This window comes from Nanorana parkeri, unplaced genomic scaffold (assembly GCF_000935625.1).
Source record: "Nanorana parkeri isolate BGI_ZX_2015 unplaced genomic scaffold, ASM93562v1 scaffold216, whole genome shotgun sequence".
In the NCBI taxonomy this organism is placed as follows: Eukaryota; Metazoa; Chordata; class Amphibia; order Anura; family Dicroglossidae; genus Nanorana; species Nanorana parkeri.
The window spans coordinates 1,487,640-1,512,532 of record NW_017306484.1 but is presented as its reverse complement, the minus strand read 5'-3'; the positions used below and the strand labels follow the sequence as shown (position 1 = coordinate 1,512,532).

Below are 24,893 nucleotides of genomic sequence, written 5' to 3'. Positions count from 1 at the left end.
CCCCCCCCCCCAACTGTCCGACCTCCCTCCACCATGTATCCCGGGCTCCACTGTCCCTCTTCGGTAACTGGGATGCCTCTGGGCAGGTGTCAGCAGAGTGAATAACCAGCTGTCATCTTTCTATTGGAAGTGATTTGGGTTCCTGTATAGCCACCCAATTACCTCCACAGGCCTTCGAACATGCCACCCCCCAAATGTCTGACCCCCTTCCTCCATGCATCCCAGACACAGCTACCCCTGTTGGGTGCCTGTAGAGAGAATGACCAACTGTCCGCTTTCTATCTGAAGTGATTTGGGTGCCTGTATAGCAGTCCGATCACCTCCACCGGTCCCTGAATCTGCCCCCCCCATTCAAGGACCACCATTTATTGTTAAAGAAGAACTCCAGGCAATCGAAGGACCGAGGATCAGGTGAGCATATCTTCTTTTATCCAGTCCCTAGGCCAAAACGAGCAGTTAACCCTTACAGTGCGCTGGTAGCCCAACTGCAAGGGTTACGTTTTCAATTGCCAGGAGCGCTTCTTTAACATTAAACTGATGAGCTGAAAGCTTTTAAAGCTAAACCTATGGGAAACTTTCTGCACTGCAGTATTTCTCCATTTCACAAGTTTTGAGGTTTGACCTCTTTGGTATCTATTTACTTGAAGGAATCCCACCTTTTATATTTTACCAAAAAAAATGGGGAATTTTATTGTTTATGTGCAAAAAATAATTTAAAGTGACTTTTTACTGACAATTTGGGTTTGATAAACAGTTGCCCCAATCTCTTGTGACATTACAAATGATAATGACCTCCAATCTATTCTACAGGGTCTCTGCTTTCAGAAAATGTAAGTTTAGGGGATTTAAGTAATAATCTTCATTCCTAAGATGTGCATTTTAAAACCATTTGCAAAAATGGCTCTGGCAGTAAAAGGGTTAAAGGAGAATAATGAGGAGAGGGATTTTCACTGTATAGACAGAGCCAGCTGTGAATCCCGCAGCTGGGTGGATCTCGACATCAATGTCGGGATCCATTCCGGCTGCGGCATCTCAGTATACCGCGAGCTGTAGCATGCGGTATACTGAGCTATGTGTAACGGGAGAACGCTTGTTTGTGTCCTCCCGTGACCCTTAGGAGAACTATGGGGAAAAGCCCTGACCCCATAATTCTCCTTTAAAAGATGGCGTTTTTTCTTTTTTTTTGGGCACTAGATAATGTGACCTTTTCTCTGATGACACAGGTCATGGACTCCGAATGAAATTGCAGCATTGTGCTACAACCATTACCGGGCCAAGTTACCGAAGCAAGGCCAGCCGGACACGAACAGAGAGTGGACCCTCCTGGCAGCGGTCGTACAAGTGGAGACTGCACAGGGGAAGGACTGCACCAAGAAAGGTGCTTTGTGGGTTTTTTTTTTATGTATGAATGGAGTTAAAGAGAACCTGTTAGGATTTGTTTGTTGTGTGTAGCGTGGGGCAGAGTTTACTCCTGCTTCACATTCTTTCTGTAGGCTATAGCTGTGGTATGATTGACTTTTCAGCTGAGCTGCCGTTGGTACTGAACCTAATGTCTAAGTTTACTCTTTTGACCATATTTCATGTTACAACCATATTTAGGGTGTAGCATGAAGCTTAGTCGCATACAGCATCCCCAAAGCCCTCCTATGATTCCTTATTTTCCACTTTGCTCTCTCTTCTCTGTTCAGACTGCTGTTATCCCAACATGTCCAAACCTTCCCCAACCGTTCCCCCATCTATAAACGTCTCCACCTTCTCTCCCGTGCGCCATTTATTTAATCTGGACCTGATAATGACTTTTGTGTACACATATGGGGGGGATTTATCAAAACAGAATCTGGAGCAGTTGCCCAGGGCAACCAATCAGCTTCTCTCTTCAGTTTAAGTTGGATTTGAAAATGAAAGAGAGAAGCCGATTGGTTGCCATGGGCAACTGCTTGAGATTTTCTGTGCTTGAGTTTTGGTACATCCCCCTTATAGTATCCACGCTGGGTTATCCCAGGGGTGGGCACATTCATATAGAATTCAGGAGCCAGTCTATCCAATCCTGGAGCCAGCAGGAATTGTTTTGTAGGAGCCGGCTCTATAGACAACGACTAGAGAAAACCTCAAGGGTTAGGTGCCAGCTGTCATTTGTAAGGAGCATTGGCTACCTGGCTCCTGGGATTTGTCCGGCTCTGGGTTATCCTAATGTTAGATATAACTCGGACAGAACCCTGACTTCTGACAATGAATTGGCGCCCCATGAGGGGGCATTTTCCTTCTTCCATCTTCGATGACATCATGCACATGTACGATAGCGCAGCCATGCTCAGCTCTGGCGAGGTTTGTGCGGGGACGATGTAGAAGCAGATTCTCCACCTGCTTCCACTGGTCACAGCTCATCCTGAACAAGAGAATTGGAAGATGGTTAGAAGACCACCAGAAACATTGCACTAGATGACTTTGGACGCAGAGAAGCTCTGTAATGTGTGTGCGTTATTGTTTTTGGATCATGGTAGGAGTGACCCGGGTCTAGAGGTCCATCTAGAGCAGCATTTCTCAACCTTTTTTCAGCCATGGCACCCTTTAAAAGTAAACATAATCTTGAGGTGCTCCAGTCTAAAATGGAAACCTGTAAATGTAAAAAATGATGTGGTGTCCCTCCAAAATCCATACCAAACCCTTATCCCAGATAGGGGTCTAGTATGAATTTTAAGGGGGGACCCCATAGAAGAGCACAATCAGAGTGCCACCTTTCACATAAGAGTCCCATTTACAGCAGGAGCCTCTTACTTTTACATCAGAGTCCCCCCTCTCACACTAGGAGATCTTCTTTATATCAGAAGCCGCCCTTCACATTAGAGTTCCCCTCTTACATATCAGAGTCCCCTTTACAGCGGGAGCTTCCTACTTTTACATGAGAGTCCCCCTCTCGCACTAGGAGACCTTCTACATATCCGAAGCCCCCCTTCACATCAGAGTTCCCATCTTACACATCAGAGTCCCCTTTACAGCGGGAGCTTCCTACTTTTACATGAGAGTCCCCCTCTCGCACTAGGAGACCTTCTACATATCCGAAGCCCCCCTTCTCATCAGAGTTCCCCTCTTACACATCAGAGTCCCCTTTACAGCGGGAGCTTCCTACTTTCACATGAAGTCCCCCTCTCGCACTAGGAGACCTTCTACATATCCGAAGTTCCCCTCTTACACATCAGAATCCCCTTTACAGGAGAGGCCTCCTACTTTTAGAACAGATAGAAGACCTTCATATCAGAAGCCCCCTCTTTCACATCAGAGTTCCCCTCTTACACATCAGAATCCCCTTTACAGCAGGAGCTTCCTACTTTTACATGAGAGTCCCCCTCTCGCACTAGGAGACCTTCTACATATCCGAAGCCCCCCTTCTCATCAGAGTTCCCCTCTTACACATCAGAATCCCCTTTACAGGAGAGGCCTCCTACTTTTAGAACAGATAGGAGACCTTCTTCACATCAGAGTTCCCCTCTTTCACATCAGAGTCCCCTTTACTACAGGAGCTTCCTACTTTTACATCAGAGTCCCTCCTCTCACAATAGGGGATCTTCTGTATATCAGAAGTTCCCCTTTACATCAGAGTTCCCCTCTTTCACATCAGAGTCCCTCCTCTCACAAATTGGGGATCTTCTGTATATCAGAAGTTCCCCTTTACATCAGAGTTTCCCTCTTTTACACCAGAGTTCTCTTCTTTCAAATCAGAGGCATGAAAATGTAACTGTTAGAAAATTTCAAGGCACCCAGATGAAGCCAGAAGGCACCCTGGTTGACAAAGGCTGATGAATGGGTGCTGCATGGCCTTGAAACGCTGCAATGTGGTCTCTTCAATAAATGTTTGAACAATACCTAGGGATCCATTGTATGCTGCTGACACATATTCTTGTTCTTCTATGTCCACAGCAGGTAACATTAGTCATACCTGGATAAAGAACTTAATGGACCATCCAATCTGGTCGCTTTACTAACCTCTACTGCTTTTGGTTCAGTTGTCCTTGCTCCAGTTTTTATACATTACTCTCACTGTTCAGCAGGTGGTGCAGTGCCCCATGTTAGACAAACTCCAATGCTTTACCTTTATCTCACGTCCTCTAAATATAAAACTTTGTTTTTTCATTGACAGTCGTTGCTTTGGGAACCGGGACAAAATGCATCGGCCAGTCGAGACTGAGCAAAACGGGTAAGCATGACGAACAACACATGGATGTGGTAGGTGTGATTTGGCTGTGCGTGTCCAATAAAGCGACCTGTCATTAAAGTGACACTGAACTCAGGGGTTGAATCTTAAAAATGTTCAACCTCAAATACTATGTAACTATGTAACTATGTAACATGAGATTGTAGTCCATTCCGGGAGCGAGCTTGGAGCGGTGACTACTTTACAACATTATCAAATGTAATAAAACTGTTCTGGGCCAATTATATATTTGCGGAGCTCTAATTCTTCACACTTGCTTCGGGGGCCCATGGGATACCCTTGGGACCTGGGGATCACACCAGATCTTGTGTATCTTTGAGTCCAGCTCTCCACCAATAAGCTTCTAATAAAGTGAAAGGGAGATGCTCATTGGTTGAAATGGGCAACACAAGGAGTCCTTTCTTCCCAGCATGCCTAACTTAATGCCGGGCAGCTTAAATGAGAACTATGGGATAAGTGTTTTTCCCCATAGTTCTCTTAAAAGTCACGGGAGGACATATACTAATGTCCTTCCGTGACTCAAAGCTCAGTATATCGCGGGCTATCGCCCGTAATATACCGAGCACCGCAGCCAGGACGGATCCTGACAATACTGTCGAGATCCACCCAGCTGGGTGAGTGACAGCTGGCTCTGCCTATCTAGAGGCGGAGCCAGCTGTCCACCGTTTGTTCCTCCACTCAGCGCTGGAGGATTGGAGAGGGGAGCAGTGACTGATGGTCACCACTCTCTGCAAGGAGATGATCGGGAAGTGAGCTGATCGGCTGCATGTTTCTGCTCACTTCCCGATCAATAGAGCCGACCTGTGACAGCTTCTTTGTCACAGGTCGGCTCTAACTATAAGGATGAGTGGAAATCACTCACCTCATAGTTCATGTGTCAGAGTGATCAGTATATATTGAGATATAGGCGTAGCCAAGTTTGATATCGCTCTATGTAGCTTCTCCAATCCATTTCAATGGAGCTGTTCACATCTCGTCGCTCAATATCGCTTGTAGCTCGTCGCTGTAGCTTGTCGCTCCTACATGGCCCTTTTTTCGAGCGATTTTCCTCCTAAATGCATACAGCCCAATAGGAAAAAGTCGCGCGACGAGTCGCTCAATATCGCTCATATAAAATCGCGCGGAAAATTGCGCGATTTTCATGTCGCTCAGTGTGAATGGGGCCTAAGCTGTGTGTTTCCATTTGCACTCGGATGTCCTCTGGTGATCGTTTTTTCTTTTTCATCTTTTTCAGGTGATATTCTCCAGGACAGCCACGCAGAGATAATTGCAAAGCGGAGTTTTCAGAGGTAGACGTGCCATTCCGTCCAGCCCTGTAATTTGCCGCTCAGCGGTCGGAACGAGGCGTCTGGCATTACATCCAGTAAAGTAGCTGCATTATGGGAAATGGCTATTGATCATCGGAGCCAGATGTACTTTTCCGGCATTCCGTGGCTCGCTCTAGAGCTGCGATTGCTATAGAAGAAATAATGAGACACGGGCAAAAGTTTGCTCATCTTTAAAGCTGAACTCCCGGCAGACCTGACATTTTAATGCAGCTCTGTATTCATTAATATATCATTAGATGTATTGTTTTAAATAGGGATGCACCGATAATGGTACATCAGTATCAAGTAGGAGTACCTGATGTCCCGTTCAGGAAGCCAGGCGGCGTGTAATGACTCGCCACCTGGCTTCCTGATTAGCAGGGAAGCCGTCCTCATGCTTCTCGTCACTAGGTGACGAGAAGTATGGAGCCGGCTTTCTGGCCAATCATTACACGGCACCCGGCTTCCTGATTTGCCAGGAAGCCAGCTCCATGCTCCCTCGTCATGAGGTGACGAGAGAGCATGAAGCCGTCTTCCCGGCCAACCAGAAAGCCCGGGCGACGTGTCGTTACACGGCGTCCGGGTTCCTGATTGGCCAGCTTCCCGACCAATCAGGAAACTGGGCAGCACGTCATTACACGCTGCCCGGCTTCCTGATTGGCCAGGAAGCTGGCTCCATGCTCTCTCGTCACAAGTGACGAGGGAGCATGAAGCCGGCTTCACGTCCAGTCAGGGAGCCGGGCAGCGTGTAATGGCGCGCTTTCAGGATACCGGAAGTATAGGGCTAGGCATCAGAGCATTTGGGTGAGTACCAGTACTCGACAAATACTCAGCACCGATACCGATACTAGTATCGGTGCATCCCTAATATTTAAATGCAAACAGTGTAAATTCTTTATGCTGACCTGCTATCAGTCTTTTGCAAAACTCTGTACAGCAGATCTCAGATTGGGAGAGACAGAACATGCTGATAGGAGGAGAGAGAAGAGTGACCAAGAGTTTTCAATCAATTTGCTACTTCTCCATTCACTATCCAGACACAGGGTGGGGGAGGTACAAGACCTGTAAGTGTTATTTATCTGCAACCGAAAAAAATCAGCCCCCCCTTGGCAGATAGGGCTGAGCTGTGCAAGTACCTTCCATAGCCCAATAACACCGCTCAATCACAGCAGCACTAGAGAGAATGACAGGTGCACACCGGCCCAGCCTGACTTGCTCCAGCATCAGCAGTGTTGACTGCTATAGCTGTGTAAGTCTTAGTACTGAATGGACACAAATCCAATTTCTTTAGCAGGTAAAACAGATCCCTTATATGCATTTTTGATCTCCGTATTTCTTATATTGAATAATATATACGCACTATTTTCTATGGAGGTTAGCTATAAAGCAAACATGTGCTTGCAGGTTCAGTTTAACGCTTCCCTTTGATGTCTTTCTATTGAGAGCAAAGAAAAAAAAACACAGTAATTGTGTGTGTGCGAAGCTTGTAGCTCGCTCATGTGACAGCACCGGTGCCTGCCAATTGGCTGCTGAGCCGCCCAGGCCGGTGCAGATTGGAAAACTTATATGAGATTGTACTGATTACATTAAGAGTCAAGTTGATCATTTTTCAACTACCACCATTTTATTCTATAGGGTCTTGGCATTCAGAAAATATATAATGTTGGGGGGTTTTACGTCATTTTCAGGCCTAAAATGTGGAATATAACATGGGTGCAAAAATGGAAAAAAGGGCCTCAGTCATGAAGGGGTTAATTTGACCGTTAGGTATTTTAATGGCGGTAATACCCTTCTGTCACCAGCAGGTGGCACTATTATAACAGAGATGATACAACTGTATGGACCAGAGTTGGAAAGTGTGTGGTGAGCAGACTGATATATATATATATTTTAGTATGTATATAAGTATACTTTTCATTAGGGATAAACCGATAGCAGTATCGGTGCCCATAACTAGTATTTGGGCAAGTACTCGTCCAAATTCTCCTGATGCTTATTCCGATACCGGAACTTCCAGTATCAGGAAGCTAGGCAGCAAGTAATTGCACGACACCCGGCTTCCTGATTGGCCAGATAGCGGGCTCCATGCTTCCTCGTCAACAAATGACGAGCGAGCATGGAGCCAGCTTCCCAGCTAATCAGGAAGCCGGGCGGTGAGTATTTACACGCCAGCCAGCTTCCTTAATGGGACTTCCGGTATCAGTTTTCAGTATCGGCGAGTACCGGAAAAAAGATATCGGTACTCGATACCAAAAAAACGGTATCGGTGCATCCCTACTTTTTATTCAGCAAAACCTAATTAGGTACCAATTGGGTTTTTGATTCCTTCATTCCTCCCCACCTCCACCACACACCAGAACCTGACTGGTTATCCTGTCTCATTTCTCCCCAAGGCCATAGAAACCCTGGAGTCTATATCGCGCTGATGTGAGCTAACAAGCCTAAAACATATGCATGCTGTTTGTGTACCATTCATTGTGAATAGCACCCACTGCACTATAGAGTAGCAGCCAATGCAAGCCAGCGCATTGAAACATAAGAGCAATGCGTTGTCGTGCACTACGGTGGAAATAAAAGGATTGTGTGTGTTTCTGGTCTGTATGCCGTGCGTTGGCAGCTCATTCATAATTAATGAGCTGCTTTAATGCAACAATCAATAACGTGCAACTTAACGCAGCGCAGCGGGTCACATAAGTTTGAATGGGCCCAAAAAACCTTATGCTCATTTTCCATCAGATTTCAAACGTAAGCTCCTTGGAGTACGGTTTAATTATTACATAGTGCTCTGATGTTGGAACTGAAGTACTGTATACATATGATCTGTTTTACCTGCCGAAGGATTTATATTCTGGTCAGCCACTCTTGCTATTTAGGCATCTCAGCCAGATCTTTAACATGCACTGATGCAGCAGCACAGCTTGGTCAAAAGCAAACCTCCAGCCTGCTGATTGGACTATAAAGCAGCAACATCACACTATTAAGTCATCACTGCGCCGTCACCTCTTGTCAGCATGTTTACTGTCAGTACATTTGCATGCAGCTGAGTCTTATTGGCTGAGATCCCTAACCCTGCCTTTCCTAGTGTGCCGCAGGATGCAGAATTACAAGAGGCCGGCGCTGAGATCAAATCAGGTACTTACACTAGTTAGTACATTTATGGAATTATTAGTCACGTGTGTTTTTAGCTTTGCCCAGAGTTCAGCTTCAAAGAGGTTTTGTGTTTTTGGACAAAATGTGGGAAACCTCCTTTTATTCCTCCTAATGCCAACTGGCTGTTGGCAGCACTGCCAGGCAGCTCGGAGGATGCCACCGCTTCTTATACTTAGAAACCCCGCGCTTTCCAGAGACATTCTGAGACTCTGCTGTACCTTTGCTGGAAAGCAGGGAGGGGGGGCATGTAAAGGGGTAGACATCTTTAAGGCCTCATTCACACGAGAATCGGCCGGCACGTACAGCTCTATGCTGCGTACACAGCCGTATCGGGCAGCTCCCGGGAAGGACAGGTGCTGCGTGTGATTAGTACCCCCCTGTGCTTCTCTATGGGGTGCGTACTCCAATAGAGAAGAACAGGGGCTGCGTACTAATCACACGCAGCATCTGTCTTTCCCGGGAGTTGCCCTATATAGCCGTGCACGCAGCTGTACGTGCCGGCCGTTTCTCGTGTGAATGAGGCCTAAACTGAGCTCAATTCAAACATCTGATCTTCTGCAGAGCGGGGCATGTAAAGGGCTTTGTCTTAATCCAGCCAGCAGATGGAACTTTTTCCCGCTAAATCTGCCAAAATTGGATCCATGGGTGGCCCTGCCGACACCGCCAGGCTCGACAAAAGTCCATTTGGCAATCAACTTTTGTCAAAGGAGCTGGGTGGACAATTGCTGGCCGGACAGTGACTGCAGCCAATCAGCTCTAGTCACTGTTCCAGTGTCCTGACAGCCATGGGCACCAGCTCCTTAGCATGAATGGGGGAATCAAGTGTTTTTCCCCATTCAGCCCCTGGGGCTGAACAAGAAAAATCTTCCAAAGGCAGCTTTAGACTGAAAAAAAAATCACTATAAGAAAGCCTGTATGGAAAATTAGATTTATAGTATTTTCACAGTGATGCACTGGATGGCACAGCACAACACTGTGACAGCACCGGGGCCCACAATGGGCCACTTAGACCCCAAGTGCTGCATTGCATGGAGGCAGATGATGTGACGCATGATCCTTGATACCAATCATTTAGGATTTTTACACAGCGGTGGCAGGAGAGCAGATAAGTGTAAGCACCAGAGGGTACCCGGGACAGGGATGGGAAGGTTTTGCTGGCAGGGTCGCTTTAAGTGATCATTCACTTGCACCTTTAGGGCCCACTCACACCATGGCGTTGCGTTAATCTCATGACACGGTGGGTTTAACTTACCCTTCGCACAGTCCAACCAGCATGCATTACCATGCACTGGGTGCATTGCGTTGCCATTTGAATGGCACCCCAATGCACCTTCTGGTGGACAAGCAAATTCTCGGGCAGCGCAGTGCAATGCTTGGTATTGAAATATTGTGCGTTGTGGTGAAAAAAAGTTATACATACACTACTTTTTTGAAGGCATGGTATTGTGGTACCTTGCGCTGCATTACGCGGCAGCCGGGAGGTGCGTTGTGCCATTTAGATGAATGAACATAGAGCTACCCCCATTCACATGAATGGTAACACAATGCACCCAGTGCATGATAACACATGCCAGGTGCGCTTTGCGATAGCACGTGTTAATCACGCGGTATTGTGCGATAATACAGCGATATGGTATCAGCGGACCCCGAGAAATGAATTCTGATGCCAAAACTATGTTTGCGACGGTGGCCCAGGAAACTTTCTGGTGTGCTGGTGACATCTCTGCGCGTCGGCTTTGAAGGGACAATTCACACGCCGCTGTCAAGGAATTTCAAGCTGAGGAGGGGACGGGGGAGACACATCTTGTGTTTGTTAGTTGTGATTGCTGAGTGTCATTGTCACATTCTTGGGAGGCTGACGATAGTAAAGGAGCTACACCCAGAGCATTCCTCGGGAAAAACCCAAAAAAACAAAACGGAGCCTGCCTCTAGGACATCGCTGACATGACTTTGACAAATTGAAAGATCATCCCCTTTAAAAAAAACAAATGAGTGTCAGGCAGCTCAGTGAAGTGACCAGCTCTCTCCTTACATGTCATAGCCCTCTCCTCTTCTGGTAGTGTGTAATTACTCTCTGTGCTGGCCAAGCTCCTCCGTCCCTCACCTCCCTACATAACCTTTTAGGCAGAAGCCAAGGGAGGAGTGAAGGGAAATACTGAAATAGAGTGTCACTTGAGTGACTACTTTCAATCTGTTGGGGCTGCTGACATCCGAGATGGCGGAGCCCAGCAGAAGTCTCAGTTTGGATATCTATAAAATAAATAACACGCATGCAATAAGGTAGTTGCACATATAATCTTATGGGAAGAATTAAAAAAACTAAGGATGCGCCGATACTAGCATCGGTGCCGATATCGGGTATTTGGGAGAGTACTCGTACTCGCCGAAATGCTCCGATGCCTGGCCCAATACTTCCGGTATCAGGAAGCCGGGCAGTGAGTCTTTACACGCTGCCCGGCTTCCTTATTGTGAAGAGGGAGCATGGAGCCATAGTATCAATATCTGTGTCGAGTACTCACCCAAAGGCTCCGATGCCTAGCCCTATACTCGAGCTTCCGGTATTAGGAAGCCGGGCAGCGAGTCACTACATTGCCCGGCTTCCTGAGTGGCCCATGCTCGGGGAGCTGGCTTCCCGTCCCATCAGGAAGCCGGGCAGCATGTCATGAGTCACTGCCCAGCCCACTCGCTGCCCGGCATCCTGATTGGTCGGGAAGCTGGCCAATCAGGAAGCCGGGCGCTGTGTAATGACAAGGCGCTTGGCTCTCTGATTGGCCGGGAAGCTGGCTTCATGCTCCCTCCTCACAAGTGACGAGGAAGCAGGGAGCCGGCTTCCTGGCCAATCAGGAAGCCAGCTCCGGGCTTTCTCGTCACCTAGTGACGAGAAGCATGCGGACGGCTTCCCTGCTAATTGGTAAGCCGGGTGGCGAGTCTTTACATGCTGCCCTGCTTCCCGGGTAATCAGGAAGCCAGGTGGCTAATCATTACACGCCGCCTGGCTTCCTTAATGGGACTTTCGGTATTCGTTATTGGTGAGTACCGGAAAAAAATATCGCTACTCGATACTGAAAAACCAGTATCAGTGCATCCCTATAAAAAATGTAACCTTGCAGTGGGGTTCAGTGCTTGTTTTGTCCAGGGAGCTCAAATAAAGAACATATACCCACCAGATCCTGGCTCTTGTGGTGGTCAGCAGTCACCTTGCTCCCCTCCGCTCAGGCTGTGGTATGTTCCTGCGTGCCCTCACATCTAATACAAGTCAATGGACCTGCCTAAGATGTGATGACATCATCATTCCTTACACTACTCCCCCATGGGGGGAAGAGGCTGCGGGGACCGCTCTGGAAGCCCAGCGGGACCGAGTTGAGTATATCTGCTTAATTGTAGCCCCACTGCAAGGGTAAGTATTTTGATTTCTGGAGTTCTTTAAAATAAATAGTCTGGCGACAGAGTATTTTTAAGGTACGTAATGCTTTGATTCCGCTCAAAGGAACATTAGACACTTTATCGGTGGGGTGGGGTGGGAAAGGGGCAATTTTTATTAGCAGTTGAATGCCCGGAGTTAGGCTTTAAGTTTCTGTACTTGGAGTTCAGCTTTAAATGCCGACTATCCTGGTTGTACTTTAATGGAAACATTTTATTTTTACGAATGTTAATAACATCTATAAAATTTCTCTGTCACGTTTTACTGGTCTCCGTACGCGGCTCTCATGAGCATTTGTCAAAGTCGGACATCAGTAAGTCACATGATCACCCAGAACGCTCGGCCGCTCTCACGCCCTGCGGACACGATTCTTGGCTGTGAAAAGTCTGCAGTTGGCAGCTAATAAGATTGTATTATATGCCAAGAGAACGTATTAACCCGGATTATCCTCCTCTCTTGGGCCAGGTACCTCCTCCATCAGCTTTCCCTGGCGCTGACGAAGACCCAAGACAGTGTCTTCGTTCCTGGAAACGAGAGCCGAAAGTGGACCGTAAGAGCGGGGGTCTGCTTCGTGTTTTTCACCAGCCACACACCTTGTACGTGTCTCACGGGAGGTCACACAGTATGGCAGCCTTTCAAAAAACCCCTTTTTATATTTGAAGGGAATGCATACTTCTTATTTATTATATGGAGTGCTAAAAAGAAGTATTTATAATCAGCTAAATGCAAAATATTCCCTATGATTATTTCATATTTACCCCTTGCAGTCAACAGATGGAGGGCTCTGTCCAGCAGCAGGAAGTCTCTGCAGGCTTTTCCTTCATCTGTTGTGCTAGACATAAGTGAATGACTCGGAGGAGGACACCTTCTCCCTCTCTTCTAGCAAAAATGGAAGCTTGTTTTAAAAACAATTAATTGATAACCATGTTATTAACATTTTATAAACCCAGTCACTAAGATTCTATATAGGTTGCAACATGTTAATTTAATTTCAAAAGTACATTTTTATCATTTTAGGGCCTCGTTCACATGTCCTATAAGGGCCGGACAACAGATTACTGCAACAGGAATCAGCAGATTCTTTCGGCTGGAATCAAAGGTGTCCAGGGCCGGTCATCTGTCCCTAGCCGCAGGTAACCTCTGGATGTGCGGATACATGCCACCAGGTGATGCGCCTGTCAGCCTGTCATTGTACAGGCTCCCTGGCCGCAGCAGTCTAGAACCACCGGTGGTTCCACTGGTCCCAGCCACTGGATTCTGCTGATTCTTGCCTGGACCTTATAGGACATGTGATTGAAGCCTTAATCTTCAGCTCCTAATAAAGGCTTAATCCACCTTTATGACCCATATTTAAGGTGTAATATGGTCACATTCCCCAGCCCCCCCCCCCACCCTCAGAATTCCCTACACCTACTTGAATTGCGGGGTTCCTCTCCTTGCATCCGTCTGTTTGTGTTTGAATCATGTGCTCTTGTGCAGGCACAGGGGACGTCTGTTCTTGTGACAGCTGTCACAGATAGGATTTCCTCTTATTGAAGAAATCAGTTTACTTCCTGTTGCGTTGCTGAGGACAGGAAGTGCTGGGAAATCTCACTGGTTGGGACAGCAATAAATTCTCTCTACTTCTGTTAAAGACGAACTCCAGGAATTGTAAAAACGAATCCTTGCAGTGGGACTACTGTGCAATGCAAGGGCTACCTGGTCCTTTTGGCCCAAGGGCTAAAATAAAGAAAATATACTCACCTGATCCTTAGTCCACCTGGGTGCTAGACCGGTCCCCGCAGCCTCTTCTTCACTGGGCTCCAGGACCTGTGATGTCATCACCTCTAATGCAGCTGCATTCGATGTGAGGACGCCGAGGGACATTCCACTGCCAGAGCAGTGAGAAGTCATCACTGCAGGACTGAGGATCAGGTGACCAGAATGAGCTGTTAACACTTGTATTGGGGTGAGGTCGGTGGGTGGGGGTAGTCCCACTGCAAGGGTTAGTATTCACAATTCCTGGAGTTCCTCTTTTAATTTTAGGGGTATAGGAGAGTCTTTATTTTTCTGTTGCTGCTTGATGTCAATGAGCTGATCTTATTTAAAGGGAGAGTTCAGCTTTGATAAGTCAGAAGTTTCTAGGTAAGCCCCATCGAGATCCCAGCTACCATTTTGTATATTTGACATGTTAACCCTTTTCTGACCAGGTGGTGATGCTTCAATCATTCCCATGAGTCCCCCAGAAGACCAACTCTGCCCCACTTCTTCTGTACTGGAGAAGACATCACTGGTCACTGACTCCATGAATCCGGGGTGTAAGAGGAAGAGGATGGACTGTGAACATTCATCGAGCACCAAGAAAGTGAAACAAGATGGAGGAGAGAGTAGAGATGAGTCACATGACCAGGAAGACAGTCAGACAGCAGACAGTGGCTCCACACCTGAAGCGTTGGATGTCTACAGGACAGGAGCCAAGTGTGTGCCTGGGGTAGCCCAGGATAGTCACAACCCCGGGGTGGACTATCACACTGTGGGGGTACTCCGTGTCAAACCAGGCCGTGGCGACCGCACTCTGTCCATGTCTTGTAGCGATAAGATGGCTCGATGGAACGTGCTCGGCTGCCAGGGGGCGCTGCTTATGCATTTCCTGCAGCAGCCAATCTACCTTGCAGCGCTTGTGGTTGGAAAGTGTCCTTTTAACTTGGAGTCTATGGAGAGGGCTCTGCACAGCAGGTATTGTGATCGTATGATAACTGTGTGCTTTGCTGCGGGCAACACATGGCACAGAGTGTGACGAGTCTTCTAACCGGCAGATGCGCAAAGGTGACGGCTCTCCCGGAAGCATTTACAGTTCATACATTGGACATCAGGCAATCACAATTACAGTTTCATCACGGGAAGGAGGCGCTGAAAGATGGAGACGACACAAGAAAACTGGTTCCTTGTGGTTCAGGTGAGATCCGTTTAAAGGTAACGTGCTTTGCTAATGCAGATGCACTCCGCCACTGACATAATAATACCCGGTGGTCTGTTGGTGCCGTGACAGAGATCAGAGATTGGCACCAGCACTGCCGTGATGTGCAGTGACACATTGGAAGGAGGTCTTGTGGTCTCCTATACCCAGAAACAGCTGCTATTTTGTGGTGGCTGAGGCAGTGGAAGAAACAGAGGGGAGTGCTGGTGAAGTGAATATAAGTGTGTTGGGGGGGAAAGGGGGGTCTCTTTACACAGACACTGATTTTGTACTGAATGGGCAAAGTGATCGTTTCTCTTTAAAGCAAACCTGTTGCTTTGCCCCAAATGGCCAAAGCACAGGTTTGCTTTATGGGTCAACTTTGCTTTATGGGTCATTACATCCTAGAGATGCACCCATTTCTCTGTATCGAGCACCCATATTTCTTTCCCAGTACTTGCTGATAACGGAGTCCCATTAAGGAAGTCAGGCGGCGTGTGATGACTTGCCACCCGGCTTCCCGATTAGCAGGGAAGCCGTCTCCATGCTTCCACGTCCCCAGGTGACGAGGGCGCATGAAGACGGCTTTCTGGCCAATCAGAAAGCTGGGGGGCGTGTAATAACTCGCCATCCGGCTTCTTTATTGGCCAACTTCCTGACCAATCAGGAAGCCGGGCAGCGAGCCATTACACGCTTCCCGGCTTCCCCGAGCATGGAGCTGGCTTCCCAGCCAATCAGGAAGCCGGGCAGTGTTTAATGCCTTGATGCCCGGCTTCCTGATACCGGAAGCTCAAGTATTGGGGTAGGCATTGGAGCACTTGGCATCGACACCGATACCGATACTAGTATCGGTGCATCCCTATTACATACCATTTCTGCTCCAATCAGTGACCTAAGTCATACCTAAGTGTCTCCATAGTAGAGGATAGAACTGCCTTCCACTGCAATTTTGCAGTGCTTGCTATCTAAATGACCTATCAGGGTCTGGGCATTGCCATGTGGTACAGCGGTGCCTATGGCTGTACATATACTATCTTTTAGAGAATCCACATTGGCATAGGCTGTTGGGAAGGTTCCAGGCGGTGCTTTTTCTGACCTGATCATTTTCATCAGCTGCCTGTCCACCCGTTGGTGGATTCACGAGGACCTCAACTCCCCAGATATAGCTGGTCTTTTGCTGTTATGAGAATAAGCAACTGATGACTGCAGAACATCCAACGGGGGGGAAGGAAATCCTTTCACTGGACTGAATTCTTTCAGGCAGTTTATTAATGTTCTCTACTGTGAGTCACGTCTGTAGATACTTGTGTTGGGAATATGCATGCTGTTACTACGCAACTCCTAATGCTTCGATGCCTAATCCACAGCTATCAGCTGGAGTTCAGTTCCACAGCAGCCTCTGGATGTCACTGCGAATGGCTACAGACAAGGAACAACGAAGAAAGCCATTGGAACCCCACAGTCCAGGTATGAGTCATAATGCACACTATCCATTCACTGCTTTCCAACAGAAACCTTCATCTCATCATACACTTGTACACTGAGTGGCCAGATTATTATGACCACCCCATCAGTACTGCGTTGGGCCGCCTCGTGACTCCACGAGATGTTGAAAGGTGATGCGAGGAATCTGACACTGCACTGTTGCCCTTCTGTTGTCTTGTACCAGTCTTGCCGCTCTCCGTTCTGCCCTAACATTGACTAGTCGCTGACGGCCACAATTCGCACATTCAGACCCAGATTTTCGGCTGACAGTCCGGTCTTTGAACGCTTTAACAACAGCTGCTCTTGAACATTTAACAAATTCTGCTGTTTTGCTGATAGTCGCTCCATGGCTCCGAGCGCCAACAATCATCCCACGCTCAAAGGCTGTTACATCGCGTTGTTTCCCCGTATCTTCAGAATCACTTCTACTGTGGTGGTAACCAACCTGCTTCCCTATTTATAATGGTCTGGCCCTCTAGCAACTTCAGCGCCAAATTATAGCTAATTTGCCTACAAACGTCAGGTGGTCATAATAATCTGGCCACTCAGTGTATATTTTGGGTGCAGTTAAGACAGTCAGCGGCATTGGAACTGCATGAAGGAAATCTCTTTTTTGGGTCACAGAAGGACATTCTCTAATGTCCTCCTGTGACCCAAAGTCGGCATAGAGTGGGCTACTGCTCACAGCGGTATGCTGCCAGCACAGAGCCACTCTACCGTTGGGAAAGATCTTGACAATATTGTCAAGAGCCACCCGGCTGGCTGATTGACAGCTGGCTCTCTAGTTCCGGTCAGTGGGAGATTTCCTGTGACCGGCAGTGCCGCGAGGGAACATGGAGCCGGCTTCCCGACCAGCCGGGGAGCAGGTAATGACTCGCCGCCTGGCTTCCTGGTTGGCCCGGAGGCCGGCTCCATGCTGATTGACCTCAATCGGACAAACATCATAGAGCCGGCTTCCCAGCCAATCAGGAAGCTGGACGGCGGGTAATAACCCACCTCCCGGCTTCCTTATTTAGCCAGGAAGGCGGCTCCATGCTGTTTGGCCGGCTCACTTCTGATTGCCGGGGAAGCCGGCTCCATGCTAGCAGAAGCACCGGTATCGGCACTCGTACTCGATATTGAAAAACCGAAAAACCGTTGTCGGTGCATCACATATAATATGTCATATATACCCATTTATCTCAAAATACATCTTTTTTTCTCTCTAACCCTGAGCAATAAACCTGTACAAAATCAGGGATTGGGGCAGCACATTGGTGTAGTGGTTGGCTCTTCTGCCTTGCAGCACTGGGGGTCAGGACACTATCCGCATGGAGTTTGCATGTTCTCCCCATGCTTGTGTGAATTTCCTCCGAGTACTCCGGTTTCCTCCCACACGCCAAAGACATGCTGGAAGGGTAATTGGCTCCTCTCTCAATTGGCCCTGTGTGTATGTATGTGAGATAGGGACCGCAGATTGTAAAGTAAAGCTCTGTGTAAATTGTCGGCACTTTATAAATACCTGTAATAATAATTGAGAACTGATGTCTCTTTGTCTGCACAGGTCCCGGATCTGTAAAGCGGAGTTATTTCACACATTCCGGGATCTGGTGAAGGGCCAGTCCGAGGAGCAGCTTCCAGAGTCACTCAGGTGAGACATCCTGAATTCCCTACATTCCTCTCTGTACTGATCCCCGAGATGAGAACACAAGCGGGCCTTGAAACACAACAAATGCAGCCAACCTGAGTCTGGAGATTGTAGATGTTGGCGCTTTACTGTCCTAGAACATTCTTGTGCTTTGAGGAGATCATTGTGCATTGCAGCAGGTGCAGCTTTAGGTATTTTTGTAACATGAAGCTGATGCTATTTTCGATACCGGGTCAAATTTGGGAAGTTGCTTTGCTTGAATTAAAAAAAAAAAAAACACATTTAATGATGTGTTAACGATCTCAGAGCCGCATTCATTTGTGCCTTTTATATCGGCCTGCAGCTCAGCTTTAGAGCAGAACTGCGGGAGAAATGTTCTTAACCCGTTCAGTAGGGCTACCCGGCTACCCCCCACACTGCAAGGGCTAAGTGCTTATTTTTTGTCTAGGTTCAAAAATAAAGTTATACTCACCCGATCCTCGGAGGCAGCTGGATCTTAGACTGGTCCCTTCCACATTAGGCCCAAGACCTTAGGGGGAGCATGGTGGAAGGGTCCGGTCTAATAGCAAGCCGGCTCCGAGGATCAGTCTAAGAGCAAGCCGGCTCCCAGGATCAGTCTAAGAGCAAGCCGGCTTCGAGGATCAGTCTAAGAGCAAGCCGGCTTCAAGGATTAGTCTAAGAGCAAGCCGGCTTCAAGGATCAGTCTAAGCAAGCCGGCTCCGAGGTTCAGTCTAAGCAAGCCGGCTCCGAGGTTCAGTCTAAGAGCAAGCCGGCTCCGAGGATCAGTCTAAGCAAGCCGGCTTCGAGGTTCAGTCTAAGCAAGCCGGCTCCGAGGTTCAGTCTAAGCAAGCCAGCTCCAAGGTTCAGTCTAAGAGCAAGCCGGCTCCGAGGATCAGTCTAAGCAAGCCGGCTTCGAGGATCAGTCTAAAGGTGGCCATACACTGTACAACCATTGCAAGACCTTAGTCTTGCGATGGTTGTACAGGGATTAAAAAAACGTACGATCTGCCCATCTTGGACAGGCAGATCGCACTCTCGATCATCGCAAGCCCGCCCCGCTGAGGGGCGGGCTTCCGATGACCGCAATGCTGAACGGGCAGTGTGCACGTGCGCACACCGGCCCGTTCGGCATTTGTCTTCCGAGCACCGTTCTAACCAGCCGAAAATCGTACGATTCCCGGCTGGTTTTCGTACAGTAGAAAGGGTCGCACGTCTCCGTTCACACTGCTCGATTATCGTACGAAAAACCGATCGCATACGATTATCGTACGATAATCGTGCAGTGTATGGGCACCTTAAGGGCAAGCCAGCTCCGAGGATCAGTCTAAGCAAGCCAGCTTCGAGGATCAGTCCAAGAGCAAGCCGGGTCCGAGGATCAGGTGAGTAACTTTGTTATTTTTGAACTTAGACAAACTGAGCACTTAACCCTTGCAGTCCAGGGGTAGCCCCGCTGCAAGGGTTAAGAAAAAAGTTTCCTTGCAACAAAGGATTACTCTGATGGGCCTTTCCATGCTGGTGTACAGTAAATCATATGGATCAAGTTATTCAGCCCAAGAGACGCGCTGATGGCGAGCCGCCAGCTACGACATACACCGCTTTCGTGTTCTCTGCCCAACGAGCTGAACTGCCCAGTTCTAATCCCAAAGGATGCGACAGCTTGGCCGCGTTTCCACGCTACGTGTGATGTTACCGCGCTCTGCACACTGGGTGGATCATAAAGATGTCGGATCTGTTATAAAGACTGTGAGCCTTCCGTTGGCTCTCAAAGCACCCCAGGCCTCATATAACCTGTCACCGTGTCGGTTGCTGGCAGAGTTTAACCAACAAGGTCTGGGTACCGTCTGATCCATCCACCTAAAATGATTTACGTTTGATATCTGCCCCCGTCTCCGAATTGTGCTCCTCGGTTGTCACCCTGTCACATGGGCTGCTCCATTTCCACGTTTCGACACACAGTCCGCTGTTGTCACCATCAGGAAACCCGCATTGATAATTGCCATGCAGCCATCACTGGAGTGTATGGGAATTAGATATACGCACCTGATCCTTGGTCGGCACTCACCCCTCTCACCCTGCACTCTGTCTCCGGAGTGTCGTTTCATGTCTTCACATCTAATACAAGTCAATGGACCTGCCATAGGCATGATGACGTCAGCGGTCCTTAGACCATCGGAGCCCAGGGATGAAGAGGCTGCGGGGGCCGGTCTAGCAGCTCGGAGGAACTGAGGATCAGATGAGCATATCTGCTTTATTTGACCCCCTCCCAGCAAAACGAGCGCTTAACCCCTGCAGTGCAGGGGTAGCTCCACAGAAAGGGTATGTTATAAAAATTCCTGAAGTTCTTCTATAAACGATGGCAAGTGCTTACGATGCGCAGTGCTTTAGCATACTACATTTGATCCAGTTAGGGTTTACATCTACTTTAACCCCTTCATGGCTGAGCTTGTTTTCCGTTTCTGTTCGTAAATGACTGACGCACTTTTTTCATTTGTGCTGTGTGATACTTCCACGTCAGTAATATACTTTCTTAGGCTGGGCACACACCTTACAACCATCGCAAGACTTTTGCCTTGCGATGGTTGTAAGGCACTTAAAAAAACGTACGATCTGCCCATCTTGCATAGGCAGATCGTACTTGCGATGATCTCAAGCCACGCCCCCTGAGGGGCGGGCTTCCGATGACCGCAATGCCGAACGGGCAGTGTGCGCTTGCGCACACCGGCCCGTCCGGCTGTTATCGTACGGACATGCCACAAACCCGCCGAACATCGTACGATGCTCGGCGGGTTTTCGAACATGTCTGTAAGTTTAAAGTCGTGCGACCTTACAGTAGCATAGGTCGCACGGCTTCCACACACCTTGCGATAATCGTACGATCGCGGGATTTCCCGCGATTATCGCAAGGTGTGTGGGGACCTTTACAAAGCGCACCCACACAGATAATATATTGTTTTTTAGAGGACAGATAGGGCTACATATTTATATCACACATGTGTACCTAACGCCTCACTTAGGACGAATAAAATATACAAAAAAGAGGAAAAAACTTAAAGAAAACACTTTTTCCCCAGTTTTGATTTGTGGTATTCTTTACAAAAACAGCACAGCTAAAAAAAAAAATACAATAAATACATTCATTTATTTGGAAAAACCTCACCTCCCTAGGATTTTAGAAATGTTTCTGTACTACTCGGCCTAAAACTAAAGCCTAACATTTTAATCTTTTTATTTTCTAAAAGCTAACGCTAAAAGTGGTCACCTGGCATACAATGTCACCGTCACTAAGTGTCACACTCAGTGACAGCGACATACTTTGAACATCGCTGTCATGAGGGGGGGGGGTTAAAGCCGTATACCCCACCGTGGCTCTGGATCACCCATGTCGTTCCATGTAATGGGTTCTCCTGTGCAGCGGACGGTGACTATACCTCTCTTGGACAGAGCCGGTAAATTGGGGCCCTGGGGACTAATAAACGCCACTCCCAAGCTATTGGCATCGTTAAATTAAAAAAACACTTAGGTGCCTGACGTCACGGCTGGTGGCACGGCCAGGAAAAGCTGACTAGTGTCTGCGAGCGCGGAGAGGCCCGGTGTCACGCTTACACACAGAGGCCTTTTTATGAATGAACCATCTCCTGGCAGAAGACGGGTTGGTTTTGGAGCCTGTCTGTGCCGCTAACTCCGATCACACCCCAGCAGCTGTTTGGCCTCTATTGTGCATTATCGGAGGGATCGAAAATGGGATTTTACCGTGACGCTCTGCTTAAAGGGGAAAAGGAGAATAAAAAACCCCCCTCCTGTGAGCATTATATGGCACCATGTAATAGACGTCGTCTTGCACTTGTCTTGCCCCACTCCCCATCTGTACGGAGAGCCTGTAGTCCATGGGTAGCCAAACTCTGGCTCTCCAGCTGTTGTGGAACTACAAATCCCATGAGGCATTGCACGACTGACAGTTACAGGCATGACTCCCAATGGCATGTGTAGTTAAAGTACAGCTGGAGGGTTGGAGTTGCCCACCCCTGGCCTTATGGGACTTGTAGTTCCACAACAGCTGCCTCCAGAGATGCTTTGATGGCTGTTTAGGACTCTACAACTCATAGAACTGAAAGAATCACTTGTAATTGCTTCTTAGCCCCAGTACACACTTAAAGTAAAACTCAAGCAATTTTTTTTCCAGAGGGGCGGGCTTCCGATGACCGCAATGCTGAATGGGCAGTGTGCGAGTGCGCACACCGGCCCGTTCGGAAGTTATCTCTCGATCATGCTAAAAAACCAGCCGAAAATCGTACGATTCTCGGCTGGTTTTTGAACATGCTCGAAATACAAAAGTCGTGCGAACGTGCAGTAGAAGCGGTCGCACGCCTTCCATACACTGCAGGATTATGGTACGATCGCTGGGCACCTTTAGACTGAGATGTATCATGAAATGTATGACAACATATATTTTCCGAGAACATTACATATGTATGGTGTTCTGTCTTTAGGTCCCGGGAACTGAATACGTATCGGGAGTATAAGGAAGCCGCTGTGTCTTACCAGGAAGCCTGGAAGCAATTACGACAACAGGCGTTTACATCCTGGATCCAGACTCCTCGTGATTACCTTCACTTCAGCTGACGCGCTCCGCATACATGAGACCTGTCTTGTCTGGTGGGCAGATGATGGAAATTTTTTTCAGCGTTCAGATGGAACCAGAATTTCAATTCATACAGTTTATGATTTCACAATGTTTCTAACAACAATGGAATGTTCTATTTAAAAAAATAAAATAAAAAGTTTTATTTATTGAAATGGCTTCCAGGAAAAAAAAGGATCTTATCAGCCATTGCAGCTGCGTGTTCAGTGCTTCCTTCTGCTTTATCTAATATTTCAATCAAGCCTTTGGGAAAGTTGAAGATCTAGAAATTCATGAGCTAAGCCATCAAAAACAGGTTCTAAAAAGACTACAGCGTTGGCTCCCATTGGTCAGTAGCAGTGTTAGTTGTTTGCTATAGTAGTAGCATGTGCGCAGGGATGCTTGCCTTGGCAGTGCCACAACTTCTGGCACAATGGCAGCACTGATTGAGAGCAATGGAAGTGCCAGGCAACAGCACGTGACCAGTGACCAGTACCCTTTATTAAAGTGACACCAAACTCAGGAGCCACTCAGGAGTTGGATCTTAAAAATACATTCAAGTATCTTAACTATCAACAAAAACTTATCTTATTTGTGTATCACTCGGCTGTAGATCCTCCAATCATCTCTGAATTGGTGCTGACACTGTCCTTCCTTCTGGTGGGTGGCTACTTTTGTTCCCCATGGTCCCTGTGTGTTGTAAAGTAGTCACCGCTCCAAGGTTGCTCCTGTGATGGACTACAGTCTCATGTTTAGTTTACTCATCTGTATTGCAATTGTAGTTCAGCATGGGAGTGAGCTTGGAGCGGTGACTACTTTACATCAGTCACTTTTACATCAGAGTTCCCCTTCACGTCAGGAGCCTCCTCCTTTTACATCAGAGTACCCCCTCTCAGACTAGGAACCTGTCTTCACATCAGGGTCCCTTTTAAATTAGGAACCCCACTTCACACCAGAATCGTTTACATTAGAGTTCCCCTTCATGTCAGGATCCTCCTCTTTTTACATCAGAGTACCCCCTCTCACACTAGAAGCCCCTCTTTACTTTAGGAGCCCCTTCACATCAGTAGCACCCTCCTTTTATATCAGAGCCCCGCCTATTACATCAGAGTCCCTGCTTTACATCAGTGCCCCCCCCTTTTATATCAGAGCCCCGCCTATTACATCAGAGTCCCTGCTTTACATCAGTGCCCCCCCCTTTTATATCAGAGCCCCGCCTATTACATCAGAGTCCCTGCTTTACATCAGTGCCCCCCCCTTTTATATCAGAGCCCCGCCTATTACATCAGAGTCCCTGCTTTACATCAGTGCCCCCCCCTTTTATATCAGAGCCCCGCCTATTACATCAGAGTCCCTGCTTTACATCAGTGCCCCCCCCTTTTATATCAGAGCCCCGCCTATTACATCAGAGTCCCTGCTTTACATCAGTGCCCCCCCCTTTTATATCAGAGCCCCGCCTATTACATCAGAGTCCCTGCTTTACATCAGTGCCCCCCCCTTTTATATCAGAGCCCCGCCTATTACATCAGAGTCCCTGCTTTACATCAGTGCCCCCCCCTTTTATATCAGAGCCCCGCCTATTACATCAGAGTCCCTGCTTTACATCAGTGCCCCCCCCTTTTATATCAGAGCCCCGCCTATTACATCAGAGTCCCTGCTTTACATCAGTGCCCCCCCCTTTTATATCAGAGCCCCGCCTATTACATCAGAGTCCCTGCTTTACATCAGTGCCCCCCCCTTTTATATCAGAGCCCCGCCTATTACATCAGAGTCCCTGCTTTACATCAGTGCCCCCCCCTTTTATATCAGAGCCCCGCCTATTACATCAGAGTCCCTGCTTTACATCAGTGCCCCCCCCTTTTATATCAGAGCCCCGCCTATTACATCAGAGTCCCTGCTTTACATCAGTGCCCCCCCCTTTTATATCAGAACCCCGCCTATTACATCAGAGTCCTTGCTTTACATCAGAGCCCCCCGTTCACATCAGGCACCATCCTAACATCAGAAGCCTTCCTGCACCATAGAAAGGCATGACGCTATGTGAACATTTCGAGGCACCCCGGTTTAGAAAGGCTGATCTAGGCAATGAAAGAAGGACACACATCCCTAGTGACGTATTGATTTTTTTATTAGCGGGACT

At 47.9% G+C, this 24,893-nt stretch overlaps 1 protein-coding gene across 1 annotated transcript; it reads left to right on the top strand.

Annotated features, from left to right (window-relative positions):
* Positions 1 to 33: 33 nt before the first annotated feature.
* ADAT1 (adenosine deaminase, tRNA specific 1) lies at positions 34 to 22,817 on the top strand. The gene is made up of 11 exons (XM_018555869.1): positions 34 to 63; positions 811 to 830; positions 1,224 to 1,378; positions 4,136 to 4,192; positions 5,445 to 5,499; positions 12,554 to 12,684; positions 14,278 to 14,803; positions 14,884 to 15,023; positions 16,391 to 16,490; positions 18,052 to 18,138; positions 22,623 to 22,817. The coding sequence occupies exons 1-11, from the start codon at positions 34 to 36 to the stop codon at positions 22,753 to 22,755; spliced, it is 1,434 nt and encodes a 477-aa protein (XP_018411371.1). The 3' UTR covers positions 22,756 to 22,817.
* The last annotated feature ends 2,076 nt before the right edge of the window (positions 22,818 to 24,893 follow it).

Bases quoted from the DNA above. Each gene is read 5' to 3' on its own strand.
- ADAT1 (XM_018555869.1), top strand. From the start codon at position 34: ATGTATCCCGGGCTCCACTGTCCCTCTTCG. The intron at 831-1,223 runs GTAAGTTTAGGG...CTGATGACACAG, and splicing joins GGTCTCTGCTTTCAGAAAAT to GTCATGGACTCCGAATGAAA. The intron at 16,491-18,051 runs GTATGAGTCATA...TTGTCTGCACAG, and splicing joins ATTGGAACCCCACAGTCCAG to GTCCCGGATCTGTAAAGCGG.